This window comes from Oncorhynchus nerka, linkage group LG7 (assembly GCF_034236695.1).
Source record: "Oncorhynchus nerka isolate Pitt River linkage group LG7, Oner_Uvic_2.0, whole genome shotgun sequence".
NCBI classification, from domain to species: domain Eukaryota; kingdom Metazoa; phylum Chordata; class Actinopteri; order Salmoniformes; family Salmonidae; genus Oncorhynchus; species Oncorhynchus nerka.
The window spans coordinates 58,068,883-58,091,328 of NC_088402.1; the positions used below are offsets into that span (position 1 = coordinate 58,068,883).

Below are 22,446 nucleotides of genomic sequence, written 5' to 3' on the forward strand. Positions count from 1 at the left end.
TGTCTATGACATTACAAATACGGGTGCATTGTGGAGCTTTGTTGATCTATGACATCAAACATTCCACGGGTGGTTTGGATACCAGATGCTGATTCAGACCATTAGACCTGGCAGAGGACACTCACAAACTGGTAAGTTCTCATAGCTGTTCATGTTTGACTTTTTTCCCTCTTTGATATGCCAGTAAGGTAGAATTCTAAAGACAATCAACTTAATGTTGCGATCTTCATACTGTCAAAATATCCAATGGGTAATTGACAGCCCTTTCCCATCTGGACAAAAGGAACATCTACGCAAGAATGCTGTTTGTTGACTACAGCTCAGTGTTCAACACCATAATGCCCTCAAAGCGCATCACTAAGCTAAGCTTACACCTCCCTCTGCAATTGGATCCTGGACTACCTGATAGGCCGCCCCCAGGTGGTAAGGGTAGGAAACAACACATATGCCACACCAGGTTCTTTGCTCCATGATCCCCTCCTGTACTCCCTGTTCACCCACAACTGTGTGGCCAAACTCCAACACCATCATTAGGTTTGCCGACACACAGGTGGTAGGCCTGATCACCAACAACGATGAGACAGCCTATGCGATGAAGTCAGAGACCTGGCAGTGTGGGGCCAGGAAAATAACCTCTCCTTTCAAGACAAAGGAGCTGATCGTGGACTCAAACAGGAGACTGATTCAATCGACACGGCTTTGGCGGATGGGTCCTTCAAGTGCCTTGGTGTCCACATCACTAACAAACTATCATGGTCCAAACACACCAAGATCAAAAGGCTGTGCCTACCCCCTCAAGAGACTGAAAAGATTTGGCATGGGTCCTTAGATCCTCAAAATGTCCTACATCTGCGCCATCGAGAGCATCCTGACTGGTTGCATCACCGCTTGGTATGGCAACTGCTGGGCATCCGATCGAAAGGCGCTACAGAGGGTAGTGCGTACGGCCCAGTACATCATTGTGGCCAAGCTTCCTGCCACCCATTAGCTCTATACCAGGTGGGGTCAGAGGAAGGCTCTAAAAATGATCAAAGACTCCAGCCACCCAAGTCATACTATTCTCTCTGCTACCGCACGGCAAGCGGTACCGGAACACAAAGTTTAGGTCCGAAAGGCTCCTTAACAGCTTCTACCCCCAAGCCGTAAGACTACCTGGACTATTTGCATTGACCCCCTTTTTTACGCTGCTGCTACTCACTGTTTATTATCTATGAATAGTCACGTTACCCCTACCTACCACACTTCATGTTTCTGTACCTCAATTATCTCGACTTTACTTACCCATATTGACTCGGTACCCCTGTTTTTAGCCTCATTATTTTATTGTGTTACTTAAAAAAAAAAAAACGTGTGTATTATTTGTACTTCTTTCAGTAAATATTTTCATTACTTTAAAACAACTCTGCATTGCTAGTTAAAGGGCTTGTTGTTAGTTAGTTAAGGTCACACCTGTTGTATTCGACACATGTGACAGATTAGCATTTGATTTATTGAATAGGCTATATATTTGCTTTCCTTTAACCTAAGATTTTACTGGCTACCTACCCGATCTTAAATATGATATTTTCTGACCTTAACCCACTTGACCTGCGGGGTCATGAGTTAACCCGCACATCACTAGATCTTCCCTCTATCATCGATAATAAAGGCCTAGTATGCTAGTATGAGTGACAAGTGACTTTAAAAATCGTTGACGTCGATTAATATTTATCTTTCAGTCATGGAATACATTCATAATGAGAAGGCATTTGGATAGGGAGGCAATGGAGGTCATGTTTTTCCAGGAGAGGATTTGGGTTGACAAGCGAATTGATAACCTCCAGGTTCTAGTAATGAGTGAACTGGATAAAATAATCAATAGATTACAAAAGGAATGGGGGGGGGGGGAGAACTGATTGTGAGAAACGGTGCAGAAAAGCAAAAAAACTCAAACAGAAGGGATAATAATCAGTGATAATGGGAGAAAGAGACATGTTCTGAGATTCGGGAGATAATTTTGGAAAAAGAAAAGGATGTTCAGAAGGAAAATAAGGTAAAAAGTAGAAAAATGAAGAATGCATAGAGGATGACTACGGAGAGCTTGCAGGAGTGGGAGATCTAAATGTCTAAACGAAAAGGGAAGACCAAAAAACACATGGCCGGAAAAGACATGAAAAGTGTCATGGAAGATCTGGAAAGGCACAAGGAAGAGATGGGATAGAAAAGTGAGAGCAATCAAATGGAGGAGACAGACTTGTCAAGTGACCGTGAAGTTATGAAAAAAAAGAGAAGGAAGTGATGGGTGAGAGAAATGAAGAGGAAATAATCTTGAGAAAATAGGAAGTTCAGAAGGAAAATAAAAACTAAGACGGAGAGGAGAGGAAAATGGAGAACAAAGGCAACACCATTGAAAATTACAAAATGAAAGAGCCTTCGGGAGAGGAAGAGACAGGAGAAAAATAGAGAAACAATTGAAAATGAGCAGAGGATGCAAGAGGAGAGCCTTTGGGGGAGGGAGAGAGAAGAGGAAAATGGAGAGTATAAGCAGAGAATGAGAGAAGAGAGCCTTCAGGAAAGGGTGAGGGAGATGCATGAAACATTTCAAATGTCTAAAAGAAAAAGGGACACTGAAGATCTGAACAAGGAATTTGTGAGAGAGTTAAAAAAAAGACGACAGACAAAATAAAATCACACAAGAAAGTCCAAAGGAACAGAATGTCAAAGTAGACGTTGTTAAAGTACAGTCGTGGCCAAAAGTTTTGAGAATGAAACAAATATTAATTTCCTCAAAGTTCGCTGCTTCAGTGTCTTTAGATATTTTTGTCAGATGTTACTATGAAATACTGAAGTATAATTATAAGCATTTCATAAGTGTCAAAGGCTTTTATTGACAATTACATGAAGTTGATGCATCAAGTCAACATTTGCAGAGTTGACCCTTCTTTTTTCAAGACCTCTGCAATCCGCCCTGGCATGCTGTCAATTAACTTCTGGGCCACATCCTGACTCATGGCAGCCCATTCTTGCATAAATCAATGCTTGGATTTTGTCAGAATTTGTGGGGTTTTGTTGGTCCAAGCGACTCTTGAGGTTTGACCACAAATTTTCAATGCGATTAAGGTCTGGGGAGTTTCCTGGCCATGGACCCAAAATATTGATGTTTTGTTCCCCGAGCCACTTAGTTATCACTTTTGCCTTCGTCACCAAACTGTTCCTGGATGGTTGGGAGAAGTTGCTCTCGGAGGATGTGTTGGTACCATTCTTTATTCATGGCTGTGTTCTTAGGCAAAATTGTGAGTGAGCCCACTCCCTTGGCTGAGAAGCAACCCCACACATGAATGTTCTCAGGATGCTTTACTGTTGGCATAACACAGGACTGATGGTAGCGCACACCTCTTCTTCTCCGGACAAGCTTTTTTCCGGATGCCCCAAACAATCGGAAAGGGGATTCATCAGAGAAAAGGACATTACCCCAGTCCTGAGCAGTCCAATCCCTGTACCTTTTGCAGAATATCAGTCTGTCCCTGTTTTTCCTGGAGAGAAGTGGCTTCTTTGCTGCCCTTCTTGAGACCAGGCCATCCTCCAAAAGTCTTCGGCTCACTGTGCGTGCAGATGCACTCACATCTGCCTGCTGCCATTCCTGATCAAGCTTTGTACTGGTGGTGCCCCGATCACGCATCAACTTTAGGAGATGGTCCTGGTGCTTGCTGGTCTTTCTTGGGCGCCCTAAAGCCTTCTTCACAGCAATTGAACCGCTCTTCTTGAAGTTCTTGATGATCCGATAAATGGTCGATTTAGGTGCAATCTTACTAGCAGCAATGTCCTTGCCTGTGAAACCCTTTTTGTGCAAAGCAATGATGACGGCACGTGTTTCCTTGCAGGTAACCATGGTTGACAGAGGAAGAACAATGATTCCAAGCACCACCCTCCTTTTGAAGCTTCCAGTCTGTTATTCGAACTCAATCAGCATGACAAAGTGATATCCAGCCTGGTCCTCGTCAACACTCAAACCTGTGTTAACGAGAGAATCACTAACATGTCAGCTGGTCCTTTTGTGGCAGGGCTGAAATGCAGTGGAATTTTTGGGGGTATTCAGTTCATTTGCATGGCAAAGAGGGACTTCGCAATTAATTGCAATTCATCTGATCACTCTTCATACCATTCTGGAGTATATGCAAATTGCCATCATTTAAATTGAGGCAGCAGACTTTGTGAAAATGAATCTTTGCATCTTTCTCAACTTTTGGCCACGACTGTAGACAAGCAAAATAAGAGTGCAACGAGGACTTGTTCATGCAAGAGCTAGAGATACTGGGAAGTGGGATGGATTGGGGAATGAAGCATAAGGGAGCAGATAGTAAAAGGTACAAGCAAAGAAGTCATGAAAGAAAATAAAAATAAACTCAATGCAAGAGAATATGATAAAAAAGGTAGACACACAAGTAAAAGAAGAGACTGACAAGAAGACCAAGAGGAGATGCTGAAGACCGATTTAGAGCTCTTTATCAGTCAGGACATGCTTTACAACTTTGACAACTGAGCACTGACTAGCAGTGTAAGTCAGAAACTACACTTGACAAGCTGAAAAAGAAAAGAGACCAATACAAATCTAATCAAGAAGAGAAAGGGAAGCAAAACATCTTAAAGTCCTGGACGCCGCAATGGCCAAGCAGGAAGAGGCAGAAGCCTCATTAAAGACACCAAGAAGCAAAACAGAAGGAATTTGATGAATGGAAGACATTGGCACAAGCAGAAAAGGGGAAAGTGGGATACCTAGTCAGTTGTACAACTGAAATGTGTCTTCCACTTTTAACCCAACCCCTCTGAATCAGAGGTGCGGGGGGCTGCCATAATCGACATCCACGTCTTCGGCACCCGGGGAACAGTGGGTTAACTGCCTTGCTCAGGAGCAGAACAACAGATTTTTACCTTGTCAGCTCTGGGATTCGATCCAGTAACCTTTTGTTTACTGGGCCAACACTAACCACTAGGCTGCCTGCAGAATTATTAAGATCAATATTAGGTCTCTGTGGCAAAGATGAAGAGCAATATGCAGCAGGGGTAATGGAGGAGCCTAAATGCAAACATTAAACAAGCCAAACTCAAAGATGAATTTTGGAAGAGGGGACACAATTCAATAAGCATTTTATAATTTGCTGACAGTTCACCTGCCACAACCTTTTGTGTAGATTATAATGGGCTTAAATGATTAGTATACTGTATATACACTTTTCAAAAGTGTCCTTGAAATTACTACAGTAGAGCTGTGCATTATGGGGTTGTTGAGCTATATTGAGTGAACAAATCTGAAGATATTAGCTATATAGAAATGAGGTTATCCGGAAGCGCAGGGCTTCTTTGCTCCATGTTCATTACTAACTGAAATTACACTTTCCCTTTCAGATGTCAATATTTTCAGTTTAAATCAACTGTATCGTACAAACCCTGTACATTGACTGTGGCCAAACAGATGCTTTGAGGTTCTGGAGCGCCTCATTTACCTTTTCCTCGTTATTGTACATGATAAAATAAACCTGGTCTGCTGTCCACAGGTTTTACTGTCCACCTAAATACTTAAGAATTTGAGTAAGCATGTTATTTATCATTCAGTGGATTATTATATATATTTTTAAACCAGATAACATGCAAAATTATGTCTTTCCCAAGTGTCGACCTTATTGTAATTTGGTAATATTGTCACGCCTAGATTCCAACCAATCAAAAAAAGAATTGCAAAAGTTGTTTGGATAGAACAATTTATTTACCCACATGAGAAAATACTGATTCAGACAGGTTATTTGGTGAGTAGATCAAATCTGCAATTTGTACAAGCTTACAATGTTTGTCTGCATTTTATAAATCGGTCTGGAATACTATGAATATTCTATAATAAATATAACATTCTGTTCTTCACGGTGGGCTAAGGATTGGTCAGCCCCTGAATGCAATATCTGAACACCTCTGCATCAGTAGCTCACCTTGGTTGCAAATCTTATAATCTTAAACAGATTTCATTTTCCATCTATAACCAATATATAAACTTCATTTCAATACTTTCCAATTTCCATAAATAAATTACATTTCTTTGTATCAAAAAGAATTGATAAAGAACTGGCCATTGCATTGTGTGCCTTTATGCAGATCCACAAAGAGAAGCTGAATACACTCTGTAGCAAGTCAATAAGTATGTACGGCCTTTCTTCATCCCCATTGGTGATTGAATTCGCATTTAAAAGTAGCAACATAAAATTAGGCTTAGTATGATATGCACACATATATACACACATACATGTGTCTTTACAATATATAACAAGTGGTTTGTAAAACATTAAAATGTAAAAAGTGTTTGTAAGAAATGGCAGTGATCCATTCATACGGTTTCAAGTTCATATAAATATGATAAATCTCTTTTCCAACCATTTGATTCCTTGGCAGTAGCATTATACAAAAAGGGAGGTGTTCGTTGAACTTTGATCCAGCTACTGCAGCTCCATCTGTTCTCGGTGGCATCAAGATGGCTCACAAATAAATACCTCCAATCCCGCTCCTGGATACAGTATTGAAGGTCCACGCTCAGCAGTGAAACAACACCTGATTCAACTCACCAAGGGCTTGAAGATCAGTTGATTAGATGACTCGGGTGTCATGGTGGCACTAATCTGGATTTAAAAGAAACTGCAGAACTACAGCACTCCAGAAACAGGATTGAGGATTGCTGCCTTATGCTCTCCTCCCCCCAAGTGGGATAGATACCTCTCCCAATATCGCCTTATACAGCATGAAATCAGATACTGCCGGATTGGTATAGAGGGAAAATGAGGTGCACTGACCCCCCCAGACACCGCATAGATCTGAAAGGACAAAGAAAGGTGTAACCAGTAGGGATACTGCTTGCAATACACCCGTTCAGACCTATGAGAAGTGTCCAGATAAGCTTAAAGCCATCCAGATCTTTCTGACCAATGACGACTGTTTTAAGGCTAGGGGCTGATTTGGGTCCCCACAGCTACAGGTAGTTTGACGGGACAAAGGCTTGGTCCCGGCGCACGCGGCTCAGGTGGACCATGGCGCGGTCGTAGGCCACCTGCACAGACTTGCGGATGGTGGTCTTCCTACCCTCCATCATACGCAGCTTGTCCCCTGTGTCGTCCACACCCAGAGGAGTCACTTTGTCCTGCGGGAGCCACTGCCTGCAGGGGGGAGAAGAGAGGGGAGGGCCGTTGAAGTGACTACATCTATAGCTGAGGGACGTACGCATGCACATCCAATGGATTCGAGCAGACACTGGAGATTAAAGTGTTAACTTCCCTAATGAAGTCCCACATTTTAATACAGTGAACTTCTTCCTCTTATATGAAACACACACTCTTTTTCCCCTTCACAGACCATACTTCCTACTTATGTATTTTTAAAGTCAGGTGCACTATAAACAGAGGAATGTTTCTGTCTAACCGTTATTGAGCTCAAATACATAGGTTTAATTGCCATTCGACAATGCAAAAGCAAAATCTTTTGGGCATGTTCTTCAGTACACCCTACAACAGAGGTGTCAAACATCCAAAAAAAATGGTATACTTTAAAAACAAATCAAAACGGGGTATAAATGATAATGGACATACATTCATACAGTTTCTACAGTGTCCAGCTCACAAATAATCACTGAACCAGTCAGGGAGCATAGAAAATTCCCAAAACGATGGATATAGGTACATTTTGTTCCAATGTTGACGGCGAGGAAATAACACATTTCCCAGTGCGGCCCCCGGACAAAATGAGACCACTGCCCTACAAGGAAGCTAGGTCCCCAAAGATATTAAGCAGCCCTAGAATGTGAGGTTAGAGAGCAGCTTGTGGTCACTTAAATGCTAGCCAAACACCACCCTCCTCCTCTCACCATGTCCTCTTGTTGTCAAAGAAGAGCACCAGAAAGAGCTTCTCCCCAGCCTCCTCTGTCCTCTGCTCCCCCAGCTGCAGGACGTCCAGTGGGGGCACAGGGATGGGGACCCCGTTGTGAAACAAACCCTCCTGGGGCATCTCAGGGTCAATGATCTGGCCAATGGAAAAGATTCATTGGATTGGTTTAATTTTGACAATTCAAACCCCCTTAACCTTAGATACAGCAAATATGTGCCAAATTGTTACACTGGATTTTAGGGTGGCTTAAACTTGTAAAAAAAAATACAAACAGTAAAAAGGCAGACGCTGAGCAGTATGGGACGTTTCTGTGATTCTGAACTAACCTATTGAACAGCAAATATGTACTAAAATGCCATATGCTTTGTGTTAGTGGATTTTAGAGTGGCATAACTTTAGATCTCCTGCCATTTCAGACCATAAATCAATTTCCAAGTGTTAACCCTATGATACTAAGCCCAGGTAACCGCTAATCTCTTCATTTGGGACCTGTATCAGTGTAGGCAAGCAGATGTTTGCCCAATGCATTCTCTCACCAATGCAGGGTAGGAGGGGTATCCCCGACACTTGGCCCAGACCAAGTCCAGAGGCTCCAGCGCCACTACATTTTCAAAAGGCATCAGGATACCACTGCCTGCGGAGACAGACAGGAAAAGACAAATGTCGATTCTAAATACAAATATGCAGTAAATGGGGTGTTTATCTTGGACACGGTAAAGTTCTGTCATCCAAAAAGGAAAGCGGTTATCAACACCCAAGAAAAAGTCGGCTGCAACAGGACAGACCATTTTCATATTGTTCAAATCAAGACGCTGACCATTTTTAAAGGTCTCTCAAAGCTGTGTGAACACAATACCAGTCAAATGTTGACACTTACCCATTCCAGGATTTCTCTTTATTTTTTTACTGTTCTCTATATTGTAACCAAAAAAGTGTTATACAAATCAAAATATATTTTATGTGAGAGATTTTTCAAAGCAGCCATTGATGACAGCTTTGCACACTCCTGGCATTCTCTCAACCAGCTTCATGAGGTAGTCACCTAGAACGCATTTCAATTAACAGGTGTGCCTTGTTCAAAGTTACATTTGTGGATTTTCTTTTCTTAAACCTCTTGCTTCTACTCGGGACGCTTGCGTCCCAACTAGAGCTCTGGAAATGCAAATGCGCTACGCTAACTGCTAATAGTATTAGTTAAAACTCAAACGTTCATTAAAATACACATGCAGGGTATTGAATTAAAGCTACACTCGTTGTGAATCCAGGCAACAAGTCAGATTTTTAAAATGCTTTTCGGCGAAAGCATGAGAAGCTATTATCTGATAGCATGTAACACCACAAAAGACCCGCAGGGGACGTAAACAAAATAATTAGCATATTCGGCGCTACACAAACCGCACAATAAAATAGAAAACATTCATTACCTTTGACCATCTTCTTTGTTGGCACTCCTAGATGTCCCATAATCACTATTGGGTCTTTTTTTCGATTAAATCGGTCCATATATAGCCTAGATATCGTTATATGTAGACTGTGTGATCAACGGAAAAAAACAGCGTTTCATAACGTAACGTAATTTTTTAAAATTCAAAAAGTCGACGATAAACTTTCACAAAACACTTCGAAATACTTTTGTAATGCAATTTTAGGTATTAGTACACGTTAATAAGCGATAAAATTCATCAGGAGGCGATGTAAAAATCATTAGCTGTCGTCTTGGAAAAAATTTCAGGAGAGAGCTCTTCCAAATTATCTGGGCGGAGACTGGAGGTAAGTGGTTCCCTTGATTCGGTTCAACCAAGAATCAAAGCTGAATCAAATGACAAGACTCTAGACAACATGTGGATGCTGTGGGAGTTGAAACCTCGGTCTTATGTAATTCGGTTCACTGTTAACAATTGCTGGAAGTGGCGCAAGGATATTTATTTCCATTTTCTGTGATCATGTTTTCCTGCGCTTTCCGATGTAACGCACGTTATGTTATAGCCACAGTCGTGATTTAACCAGTTTTAGAAACGTCTGAGTGTTTTCTATCCACACATTCTAATCATATGAATGTACTATATTCCTGGCATGAGTAGCAGGGCGCTGAAATGTTGCGCGATTTTTAACAGAATGTTCAAAAAAGTAGGGGGTAGGAGTAACAGGTTAATGCGTTTGAGCCAGTCAGTTGTGTTGTGACAAGGTAGGGGTAGAATACAGAAGATAGCCCTATTTGGTAAAAGACCAAGTCCATATTATGTTAAGAACAGCTCAAATAAGCAGAAAAACGAAAGTCCATCATTACTTTAAGACATGAAAGTCAGTCAATCGGGAAAATTAAGAACATTGAAAGTTTCTACAAGTGTAGTTGCAAAAACCATCAAGCTCTATGATGAAACTGGCTTTCATGAGGACCGCCACAGGAAAGGAAGCCCCAGAGTTACCTCCGCTGCAGAGGATAAGTTCATTAGAGTTAACTGCACCTCATATTGCAGCCCAAATAAATGTTTCACAGAGTTCAAGTAACAGGCACATCTCAACAACTACTGTTCAGAGGAGACTGTGTGAATCAGGCCTTTATGGTTGAATTACTGCAAAGAAAGCACTACTAAAGGACACTAATAAGAAGAGACTTCCTTGGGCCAAGAAACACAAGCAATGGACATTAGACAGGTGGAAATCTGTCCTTTGGTCTGATGAGTCCAAATTTGTGATTTTTGGTTCCAACCACCGTGTCTTTGTGAGACAGAGTAGGTGAACGAGTGATCTCCACATGTTTGACATGGAGGTGGTGGTGCTTTGCTGGTGACACTGATTTATTTAGAATTCAAGGCACACTTAACCAGCATGGCTACCACAGCATTCTGCAGTGATATCCCATCCCATCTGGTTTGCGCTTAGTGGGAGTATCATTTGTTTTTCAACAGGACAATGACCCAAAACACACCTCCAGCCTTTGTGAGGGCTATTTGACCAAGAAAGAGTGAAGGAGTGCTGCATCAGATAACCTGGCCTCAACAATCACCCGACCTCAACCCAATTGAGATGGTTTGGGATGAGTTGGACCACAGAGTGAAGGAAAATCAGCCAACAAGTGCTCAGCATATGCAAAGCATTCCTCATGAAGCTGGTTGAGAGAATGCCATGGGTGTGCAAAGCTGTCAAGGTAAAGGTTGGCTACTTTGAAGAATCTAAAAAATATTGATATATTTAACACTTTTGTGGCTACATGATTCCATATTTGTTATTTCATAGTGCTGATGTCTTCACTATTATTCTACAATGTAGAAAATAGTAAAAACAAAGAACACCCTTTGAATGAGTAGGTGTGTCCAAACTTATGACTGGTACTGCATGTCTCAATATATATATTTATTTTTGAACTTGGCAAGTCAGTTAAGAACAAATTCTTATTTATAATGACGGCCTACCCTGGCCAAACCCGGACGACGCTGGGCCAATTGTGCGCCGCCCTATGGGACTCTCAAACAGGGCCGGATGTGATGCTCTTATGACTGAAAGTTAGTTTCCTAAAGACACATGTTTTAAATGGCTCATACCTGCAGTCCCTGGATTCGAATCAGGGACTGCAGTGACGCCGCTTGAAACGAGATGCAGTGCCTTAGACCGCTGCGCCACTCGGAAGCCCAATGTGAACATAGCGTTTATGACTGAATGTTAGTTTCATAAGGACACATGTTTTAAATGTATACATTTAAAAAGTGGACTATTATTTGAAATTGTCCAACGATGATACTGTGATTCTCATACCTGTAGCGGTGTAATCTGCATCCCCGGTAACAGTCTCAAAGAAAGGTACTTTGGAAAGTGCTGGTTTTCCGAGGCTTCGTTTGGGTGGTGCACTGCTGTAGGGGTACACAGTATTTCAGTAGGCTGTGCTGTTGTACTGCAGATATGTTAATGCGGCCAGTGAAAATCGGATAACCTGAGATCAGCCCAAATAACACGATACTACACAAATTCATAACACTCGGGAGTTACCGTATGTCTTACATTTCTTTGTGAAGGATTGGTGGGGGGCTACAGTCTGAGTCAGAACCACCATCGTTGTCCCTTTTGAACCCATTGGTGAGTCCTGAAAGAAGACAGAAACCAATTGTCAGACACTTGCTGAGTGTAAAGTCTCATTTACAACTTATGCAAGTACGCAACACAATTAACTACGCAAAATGGCAATCCTGAGTAGTTGCAAGTTTCATGGCTGCACACGTTTGTTTTCCTGCTACCCAAATAAGTACAACAGCCATTTTGCATAGCTAATTGCGTTCTTGAATTACAAAATGTATAAATTAGACTTAAATCAAAAGAAGCTCATATTCAGCCACTTACTAGTCTCCGGTGTATGGTTAGGGGTCTTGTCTAGCTCCCCCTCTGAGATGGCACCTTGACTAGGGGTCCCCCGTTCAGGTGTGGTGAATGAGGTCTGCTGGGGGATCTTAGACGGGGTAGATAAAGGGGTACTTAAAGCAGAATTGGGGGTCAGGGGGACACTACCGCCAAGACTGTCTTTCTCTCTAAGCAGCTTTGCTCCGTTCTTTGCTTTTTTGAAAAGCACAGAAGTCCGGCGCCCTACTCCCGCGGTGGCAGGGCGTGGGGACAAGGTGTCGGAAAGGCCGTTGACCACCAACCCGCCACAGTATAAACTGGGCGCCTCTTCTGCTTTAGTGCAATTCTTGTTTCTTGTAGTGTCAAGGGTTGGAGAACCACTATCTGAGCTCTCGCTGTCCAATTTCAGGCGCTTTTTGGGATGGCCCAGGGTCCTTAACTCCCCCGTCATGGGGCGCAGCGTGGGGGGCTCCAGGGGTGCATCTCCCTGCAGAGGGGGAGGTGCCAGGCACGTTGGCTCCAGCGTTGGGGGAGGGGTACATTTGAAGTCCTCTGAAAGCGGAGAAAGGGACTGATCAAACTGACAGTTAATTTACATAATACTTCGATGATTGAGTCTTGGCTTTCATCATGTTGTGATTAGTTAGGGCTTCCAATACAAAGTCAAAAGTTCACACAACTCAGCAAAACAAATGAATAGGTGAATTAGCACAACTTCTTAATTAAATGGCAAAAAAACACTAGCATGCTTGACCAAGGTTCGATTTCCTAGTATTCTCGGTTCCCCCCCCCTGAAATGTACTACATTGGTGTCAGAGGTGGGATGACATGACTGTATGAGGCCAATGGAGGCGAGTCCATGAGGTGGCGGTGCAGAGGACGAGAAGAAACGCAGAGTGCGCCTGGAGAGGGTTGTGAGGCCACTATGTGGGACCCTACTTACTAGACTGCAGACAGTGAAGTGCTTTGGGTTGGTGCGTGGGGGGACCCTGGCTCAATTACCTGAGGATAATTTGCTGTTAGCTCATGATTGCAACCGGTCTCGTTTCAGCAGAGCAGATCATTAAATAGGCGGTTTCTATAGGTAATTAAACGTCACCATCATACAACGACACATTGCCAACGTTTTGATAACTCACCTTTATCTGAAGACAGGCCGTTGTCAGCCTCTGCATCTTTCTCCTCCTCCTCTTCATCTTTGACATCTCCGTTGAGGAGCGAGTTGCGGTGGTGCTGGCCCTGTCGGTACCGGATGCTGTTGATCTCGCGGCGCAGGAGGCGGATGCGGCGGGTGCGGGCGCCGCTGGAGCGCATGGTGGCCACCACGTCCAGCTTGTCCAGCAGCTCCTTCAGCTGCTCCTCAGGAGACATGTGCAGACGGTTCTCGGGGTCCAGCAGGGTGTCCACTACACAGGGACGGAACGCCACAGATGGGTTTACCACTCTATATCATAGCCCACAATGCGGCAAAGTCCTCAACACAATAAAGCAACTCAAAATAGCTCAGGGAAAGTGTTACCCTAAATATCACCATTCACCACAGGCTGGAGCTCACTCCAAAAGAAATGAGAACAAAGTATCTGAGCTACAAACAGAGCACAGAACAGGTAGGCTACACAAACACAGGTTTGAAGATGATCTAAATTTAAAACTGCCACGGTTTCTGAGTACGCTGCTTCGAGTCTCCTTTCATTCCACTTTTATTTCCCCCGTCTCATTCGAATTCCAGCAACTAACTATGTATATCCACTTCCATTTTCAGGCTTTGTTGTGAAAATCACCCCCAAAATAGAGAGCATCTCTGGTGCATTTTTAAAGGACAAAGAACTGGGTTAGATATGTTTGCTTGACCCTTGTTTGTCTTTTTAGGGGGGGGGGGGGGGGGGGGAAGCAGCAGTAGAGACTTGCCTAGCATAGAGACGTTTGTTGCTAGAGGTTTACTTGGGACCTGGGCGACGTTCAACATGGAACAAGAACAAACGTACCTCTCTGATGCGTAGCATAAGGAATCACGGCAGCTCTAATAATGACGCTCCACAACATTCGACCTACAGAGCTTGGCCCCAGGTTCATAATCAGAAACAAGCCAACATCCGTGCCATCGCGTCACTCACCGTCCTCCCAGGTGCAGCGGTAGTAGTCGTGTTTCTGGGGCGACTCTGCAAGATGCATGCCCGTGGCCGGGTCTAGGCCAGTGTTGTGGGCCTGTCGCTGGGCGTGACGGAGGATTGCACCCCCCAGGTCACGGAGACGTAGGGCAGCACGGTGGAACAGTGTATCCTTGCCGTTGTAAAGCAGGCAGTTGGCCACCGTCAGGTTGAAGTCTACCTCCAGGTGGGCCAGCGAGTTGTAACTGTGGGCTTCCAGCTTGGAGCGCATGGTGGAGAAGTCCATGGGCTGGCTGATAAACTCCAGGTAGTCTGGGACCTGGGGTGAGAGAGGAGGAGGAGCAGAAAGACAGTCAGGGAGACGGACACATAAAATCATTATGCTTTCCTGGTTTTAGAGTTGTTCCACCCTCAATTACAATTGTTCATAGAGAAACAAAATGGGATGTTCTGAGTCCATGTCAATGCTTAAATAATCACATCAAACACAACTATTTTATTTGGAGCGTTCCCTTTAATTGCTCATCTAATGAGTGAGTGATAGTTCTGTACTGCTGCTGTTCATTTGATGGCAACGTTATCAAATAATAGATACAAATGTTATACTTACTCATGATATACTTCTGCCAGGTAAGCGTACTTTGCGGTTAGCATTTAATTGAAAAGGTTCTTTGGAAACTATCTGTCAACCCACAAGACGGTTATCACATCACGGAATGCACTACACATATAGACTGGCAAGATTGCTTGACATTAATTGGCAGATATTGTGTTAGGTTAATCAGGAGATGGGTTGTCAACGTTCCGTTGGTTAGACAGTAGCCGGGAGCTTGCGGTGGCTGATACTTGTGAGATTCATTCTTGACAGTTTGCGATGGAAAGCGTGAAAATTGCATGTACTTTCAAAATCGCTTTGCGAGCTACTCATATGTGGGCTGCGAGCTACTGATAGCCTGTGATCAACCTGTTGGAGATCCCCGGTCTAAAGCCAAGCCCCCATGATCATATTTATTACATTAATTGGTTGTAGATCTCAAAAGGAGTTGGGATGAGGGGTGATTTGGGACCGAGTAAAAAAAAAGAAAGAAAGCACCCTAAGTTAAGCAACAGAGGGAAACAGACTATGAACGGGCAACGGGTCTAACATTGACTTGTCGGCAGTAACCAACAAAGATGAACAGAACACATGGTACACACTGTCTCATGACAGATGCAGCAGGACACGTCCCTAAACCACTACATAAACCATTTGAAAGAATGGGTAAAACAAATCTCAGTACTGTGCAGGCTGCGCATCATTTCCCCTGATCCTCAGAGACACAGACACGTCAGTACTGGAGGTTATTCGGAGAAGGAAAAAAATGCCAGTGACTTTGAAATTCAAGTAAAAGCAGCTTCCAACCTTCATTAAAATTTGGAAAAGTAAATTACCATGGATTTTCAAACCATTTAGCCAGGCACTGTAAATATGTTTTTAACACATGTAAGCAACATTTACATTTGTCTGTAGCATAAACAAGTTTAGTTTTTTGCATTTAGTAACAGGTTTGATATTTCCCATTCGGTTGACTGGTCAGTTACTCCGAGGACCGTATCCCTGAGGTTCTACAGTATTAGCATGGTGACTGACCTCCTTGAGGTTGACGGGCTGTGCAAAGATCTGGCCTGCATCTTTCTCCTGCAGCTGGTCCAGTGTGGAGCGCAGCAGCACCTGCATTGGGGTCAGCTGTAGCTCCAGGGCCGCCTGGTGAACCTTGACCTTTGGGGAGGGTGAGAGAGAGATGGGATGGAGTTCGGAAGGGAGGCCAGCAACTCTCAAATAAATCTAAATTTCTCAGAATAAATTAAGGTACTGTATGATATTTTTAAAGAAGTATCTTAACCTTTTATTTAAGTGGGGAAAATACAGAATAAGTTTTATTTTTTCAGTAACAACCTGAATTGTCAAAGCATGGACAGACCGTGATACAGAGCAAGTGCATAAACAGACAGTCTAGTCTCCATACCTGCTCTCTCTTCAGTTTCTCCCGCTTGCGGATGAGCTCCACCAATAGCCGGGCTCTTTCCAGGTCCTGTCGCAACTTCTGCCAGTACTTCAGCTCCTCCCTCACAGCACACACCTTCTCATCAGGCTCCGGCTGCAAACACACAGATATTAATTCAAACAACTCCCCCACACACAATGTAGGGGGTGCTTCAATTGTATGAGGTGTGGCTTCCACTTGTCTTCTCATTCCCTTCATCTGCCATGATGGGAAATTCCTGGTAAAGATTCACCATTTTGCTTTCACCTGTTCATTTTGTACTATTTATTTAGTGAAGAGTCGGGGAGAAGAGGACTCTACATAATATTGTTGAGATGCACCCAGGGATTTGAATTTACTGATCATCATCACCAGATAGAAATATATTATAAACAATTCCAAAAACATGCACAATTTTAAATTGAGCCAGCTAGCACTACCAATGATATTTCTTCAGAATGTATATTTCTACTGATACCTGCAGTGTTCAATTATGTTGCATTCAACAGAATAACCCCCTGACGTTAACAGCCCCTTTGACCTTAGAGTGCCCAATGACCTCTGACCTGTTCAATGTGCCTCTGTGATTGGACATGGGAGTGCAGACGACGAATGAGTGCGACCCCGTTCCGTGACTGGCGTTTCAGGAGCCAATAGTTGTGCAGCCTTTGCATGAACTGGTTCTTCCTCTGGACCAGAATCCCTTTGCAGATGGTGTTCAACCTGTGTGGCATCGGGAGGAGTTTAACACATACTGTTCATTACTACAGCATTTGAAAGGTATCCTTGTCATTCACACAATGGGCCTAATCCTAACTTAAGATTCCGTATGGGCAACAAGAAACTTTGCACGTCAACGTGCATCTGGAGTTAGGATGAGGCCCCATGGACGTTTAAGCATCTTACACACTAACATATACCTATGAGCCAAATGCAGCATGGCAGTATAGGTAGAATCCTGCCGGCTAAAGCACCACTAACAACAAGAGGAGGCTGGTGAACAGACCTTTGAGTAGGGATCTGTGGAACTGCAACCATTGGTGTAGTGGCGGCGCGGTTGGCAGCCACCTCCAGACCCTTCTTCCCCTTCCTCTTCCCGTGCTTGCCCTCCTTCTTGCTCCGCTTCTGCACCTGTGGGGCCTCTGTGTATGCACTGCGCCCCCGGCTGGCCCGGCCCCCCACCGCCCTCCCTGTGGGATCCTCCTCGTCCGACCCCCCCGCTCCCCCTCCTGGCCCGGTGGCGAGTGCACCTCACAGAAGGCTGTCTTCTTCACCGAGAAGGTGGTGCCGTTGACGTTGGTTTCCCGCACGGGGTCGATCTTCATGAAGAGCCCGGCACGCTGGGCGCACGTGACATGGAAGGCTGTGTAGCAGTTGGCCTTGTGGCACTGGATGGCAGCGCCACGACCCTTCTGCTTGCAAAGGTAGCAAGTGAGCTTCCAGCGGGCGGGTGGGATGTTGTCCACCCCTTCCACGGGTTCCAGGAAAACAGTGTTGGCGAAGCACACCTCGGGGATCCAGATGGCACACACCACGTGGGCCCAGCGCCCGTCACTGGTCTGCTTGAAAGCGCCACCCCGGTTGGGGCATAGCACACAATCCACAGGCCGCTGGGGCGACTGCAGGCAGCAGCGGCACAGCCACTGGCCCTCTGGGATGTAGGGCACGCCGTAGCACTCCTGGTGCACAGCCAGGTTGCAGGCGTCACAGAAGAGGATGACGTTGCTGTTGAGACACTCGTCGTCCAGGCACACGCAGCAGAAGGCATCGTCGTCGATGGCGCTCTGAGAGGGCGCCCGACTGCGAGCCTCCCGGTAAGACTCCTCCTCCAGGCGGTCCACCAGCAGCTCGAACGTGTCAGGGGAGACTGTGGCGTGGCCGTCTGACGCCCGCCTGGCGTTCACCATCTCCAGCCAGGCCGCGTCCTCCTCGTCCATGTCATACTCTGCCTCTGCCTCCTGCTCCTCTGCCGAGCGCTCTATGTAGCGGTAGTAGGCCGTGGGCAGAGAAGGCGCCGCACAGGGGATGAAGGCCTCCAGCATGCGGAAGGTGGGCTCGGGAAGGGGCGTCGGATGATGGTGGTGGTGTGAGGAGTTAGTCTTGTTGTTGTGGGGTTGTGAGTGAGAGTTGGGGCAGTGGTTCTGAGGTGTGGAGGAAGAGGACGATGATGTGGAGGAGGAATGTTTGGAGTCTTTCTTGCGGCCTCTGGGCATGGCGGGCGGCTTGCGTCCGGGGTTGGCACTGGCGGGTGCAACGGGCTGTTCGCTGTTCTCTTTGTTGCTGTTGCACTCAGTGATGTCCTGGGCCGTCATCTCGTCCTCTGTGATGACCGTCAGAGGGTCCACGATGGAGATCCGGTGGAGCCTGCCATCCAAGTCTACTTCCACCACTTTCTGGGCCTGGGAATAAGTCAGTGTCTCTCTGGTTGGAGACACCTTGAGGCTGTAGGGTGAAGGGGAGCGCTGCCGGGCCCCACCTCGTCCCCTACCAGCTTGGTAAGACTTTCTCCCACCCGCATCCCCTCCCCCGGCCAGGTGGCCCCTCCGCCGTGGCTTCCTCATGGGCCTCCTACCACGCAGCGCCCGACACCCACTGCTGCAACCAGATGAAGGCGAGAACATACTGTTAGAAATACCATTGCCTTCTAAATGTTATGCCAATCAATGTGTGCACAAATTATGTTTAGTTGGCCAATGATAGCCATCTAACCACATGTTCAAAACATTTCAACCATCATTGACAGTGACACACAGACTGAATCTGAACAAAGTAACCATGCACCCTTTTTTATTTTGGCAGGTCATTGAGGAGGAGTTACGGCTTAACTGATAGTATAGGAGCTATGGCTATACTCAAATGGGATGAAAGGTGCCCTACTGTCAAATAGAACAACACCACAGTCAACACATAATAAACTAGCTGTAGTCTACTACAGTACTCTCCACAGCCAATAAATCACGAATAGATGATTCTATACATTATCCTTTGCGTTGTCATTAGACAAAAACTACTAACAGCAGCGTTTAGTCAACCCTACAATAGCTACACAGCCAATCATTTCCCCCGTTATTTGGATCAAGCAACCTCAAAGCCAATCAAGTGCCTAGTGTGCCTCAGCGAACTTATGACAAGTGCCCTTTTCCAGATAAAAATGTCCGCCATTTGTTTTAAACACATTGAATACACCACGCAAACCCAAATCATTAAACATTATAGAGCTGACGAACGTAAATTCAACATGCTATCTAACGTTAGCTAGCTACTTACGACTGTTAGACAAATAAAATGAAGCGATATGAGATCTGACCCAAAAAGTGCAACACTTGCTAACTAAGTTAGCTAAGTACACGAGCTAACGTTAACTAGCTAATTGAACAACTGTAGATAACGCTGGTAGCTAACTAGTTGCTCCAAACGAGCTGTCTTTGGCTAACAGGATAGCTAACTAAGTTACCTTAGCTCGCGCTTCTTTTACAAACCAACTAATGTGTAGCTGCTACTACAGGCTAATTAACGTTACTGGGAAGTCAAATGCAGCCCCTAACATATAGTGTATGATATGAACCAGCTAATCCTCGTCGTTGAAAACGGTAACAACGATGTTATCTTACCTTCACTGGCAGTTCGGCAACCGGGAATGAAACGCAGGTTTATCGTTGGCTAGTTTAGCTAGCTAACGTTAGCTCACCCTGCAACACCTACACCAAAAGCCAGTACAGTATATTTCGTTGATCAAACGTCTGTTGCCTCAGTCCTCCCCAATCGTTTCCAAATACTGACATTAAACATAGCTAGCTACTTTATTATCATAGTATAGAAGCGAGTAAGTTGTCGACCCAGTTTTGACAAGGAGAATAGCATTTCCTAGCTAGCCGCAACCTCGGATGTGCCGTACTGAGGAAAGTGAGGCTAAAACACGCCCCTTGACCAAAGCAGGCCATCCGGAGGTTACGGTTTCGCGCGCCTGCTACACATTTAATTTAAGAATTTAACACTTTGAAGCGACACTTATGGCTTTTGATTGAGCTAACAATGTGTATTGATATGTACACATACGAGTATCAACACGTTGCAATGCCTCAACTTTGCTCCGCAAGTGCAACATGGTACGAAAGAGCTGGTAGTAATATATCATTGCAGATCAGGTTGCAACAGGGCACTACACAAAAGAGTCTCGGAAACAGTTTGACGCAAAATAACATACGGTAGCAGCTAGGCCTAAAACCTATGCAAAATAATGAGCCTAAAAAGGAGCATGATGTGCAAACAAATTAGTTTAAAGTTGAGTAAATTAAATGTTAGCTTGCTTTTCAAACAAACACGCAATCCGATTAACATGGAATGGAAAACACAGTTTAGCTGGCCTAAATGTAAAAAGAAACAATAACTCAATTATCAACCAATCAATTATTTTAGCCTGTTTGAATAGTCCTCTTTGAATTAGCCTAATTCTATTTCAACTGATTCTTAGTTAGAGAATACTATCTACCTAGAGTTTTCATCTGTATTTCTCGTAGCAGTTTTAAATACCACCACAGACTGAGGCTGTGAATGCATTGAATGAGCTGTATTCCGCCATAAGCAAACAAGAAAACGCTCACCCAGAGGCAGCGCTCCTAGTAGCCGGGAACTTTAATGCAGGGAAACTTAAATCCGTTTTTCCCAAATTTCTATCAGCATGTTAAATGTGCAACCCGAGTGAAAAAAAACTCTGGACCACCTTTACTCCACACACAGAGACGCATACAAAGCTCTCCCTCGCCCTCCATTTGGCAAATCTGACCATAATTCTATCATCCTGATTCCTGCTTACAAGCAAAAATTAAAACAGGAAGCACCAGTGACTAGATCAATAAAAAAGTGGTCAGATGAAGCAGATGCTAAGCTACAGGGCTGTTTTGCTAAGCACAGACTGAAATATGTTCCGGGATTCCTACGATTGAGGATACACCACATCAGTCATTGGCTTCATCAATAAGTGCATTGATGATGTCGTCCCCACAGTGATCATACACACCCCAACCAGATGCCATGGATTACAGGCAACATCCGCACTGAGCTAAAGGCTAGAGCTGCTGCTTTCAAGGAGCGGGACTCTAACTCGGAAGCTTAAAAGAAATCATGCTATGCCCTCCGACGAACCATCAAACAGGCAAAGCATCAATACAGGACTTAGATCGAATCGTAGTACACCGGCTCTGGCACTCATTGGCTGTGGCAGGGCTTGCAAACCATTACAGACTACAAAGAGAAGCACAGCCGAGAGCTGCCCAGTGACACGACTCTACCAGACGAGCTAAACTACTTCTATGCTCACTTTGAGGCAAATAACACTGAAACATGCATGAGAGCACTAGCTGTTCTGGAAAACTGTGTCATTATGCTCTCTGCAGCCGATGTGAGTAAGACCTTTAAACAGGTCAACATTCACAAGGCCGCAGGTCCAGACGGATTACCAGGACGTGTACTGCGAGCATGCTGTGACCACCTGGCAAAGTGTCTTCACTGACATTTTCAACCTCTCCCTGTCCGTGTCTGTAATACCAACATGTTTTAAGCAGACTACCATAGTGCCTGTGCCCAAGAACACTAAGGTAACCTGCCTAAATCACTACCGACCCGTAGCACTAACGTCTGTAGCCATGAAGTGCTCTGAAAGGCTGGTCATGGCTCACATCAACACCATTTTTCCAGAAACCCTAGCCTCACTCCAATTTGCATCCTGCCCCAACAGATCCACAGATGATGCAATCTCTATTGCACTCCATTACTGCCCTTTCCCACCTGGACAAAAGGAACACCTATGTGAGAATGCTATTCATTGACTAAAGCTCAGCATTCAACACCATAGTGCCCTCAAAGCTTATCAATAAGCTAAGGACTCTGGGACTAAACACCCCCCTCTGCAACTGGATCCTGGACTTCCTGACGGGCCACCCCCAGGTGGTAAGGATAGGTAACAACACATCTGCCACTCTGATCCTCAACACATGGGCCCCTCAGGGGTGCGTGCTCAGTCCCCTCCTGTACTCCCTATTCACTCATGACTGCACGGCCAGGCACGACTCCAACGCCATCATTAAGTTTGTCAC

The 22,446-nt window shown here is 44.7% G+C and overlaps 1 protein-coding gene across 1 annotated transcript; it reads right to left on the bottom strand.

Moving 5' to 3' along the window:
• Positions 1-5,718: 5,718 nt before the first annotated feature.
• On the bottom strand, positions 5,719-20,287 carry brpf3b (bromodomain and PHD finger containing, 3b). Its single transcript, XM_029664272.2, is given in 14 exon segments — positions 5,719-7,169; positions 7,874-8,028; positions 8,430-8,527; positions 11,647-11,741; positions 11,890-11,971; positions 12,226-12,774; positions 13,362-13,628; positions 14,337-14,649; positions 15,961-16,089; positions 16,337-16,468; positions 16,921-17,077; positions 17,361-17,569; positions 17,572-18,949; positions 19,966-20,287. Coding segments are annotated over 13 exon segments (3,714 nt in total). The 5' UTR covers positions 18,916-18,949; positions 19,966-20,287; the 3' UTR covers positions 5,719-6,985.
• Positions 20,288-22,446: the final 2,159 nt, after the last annotated feature.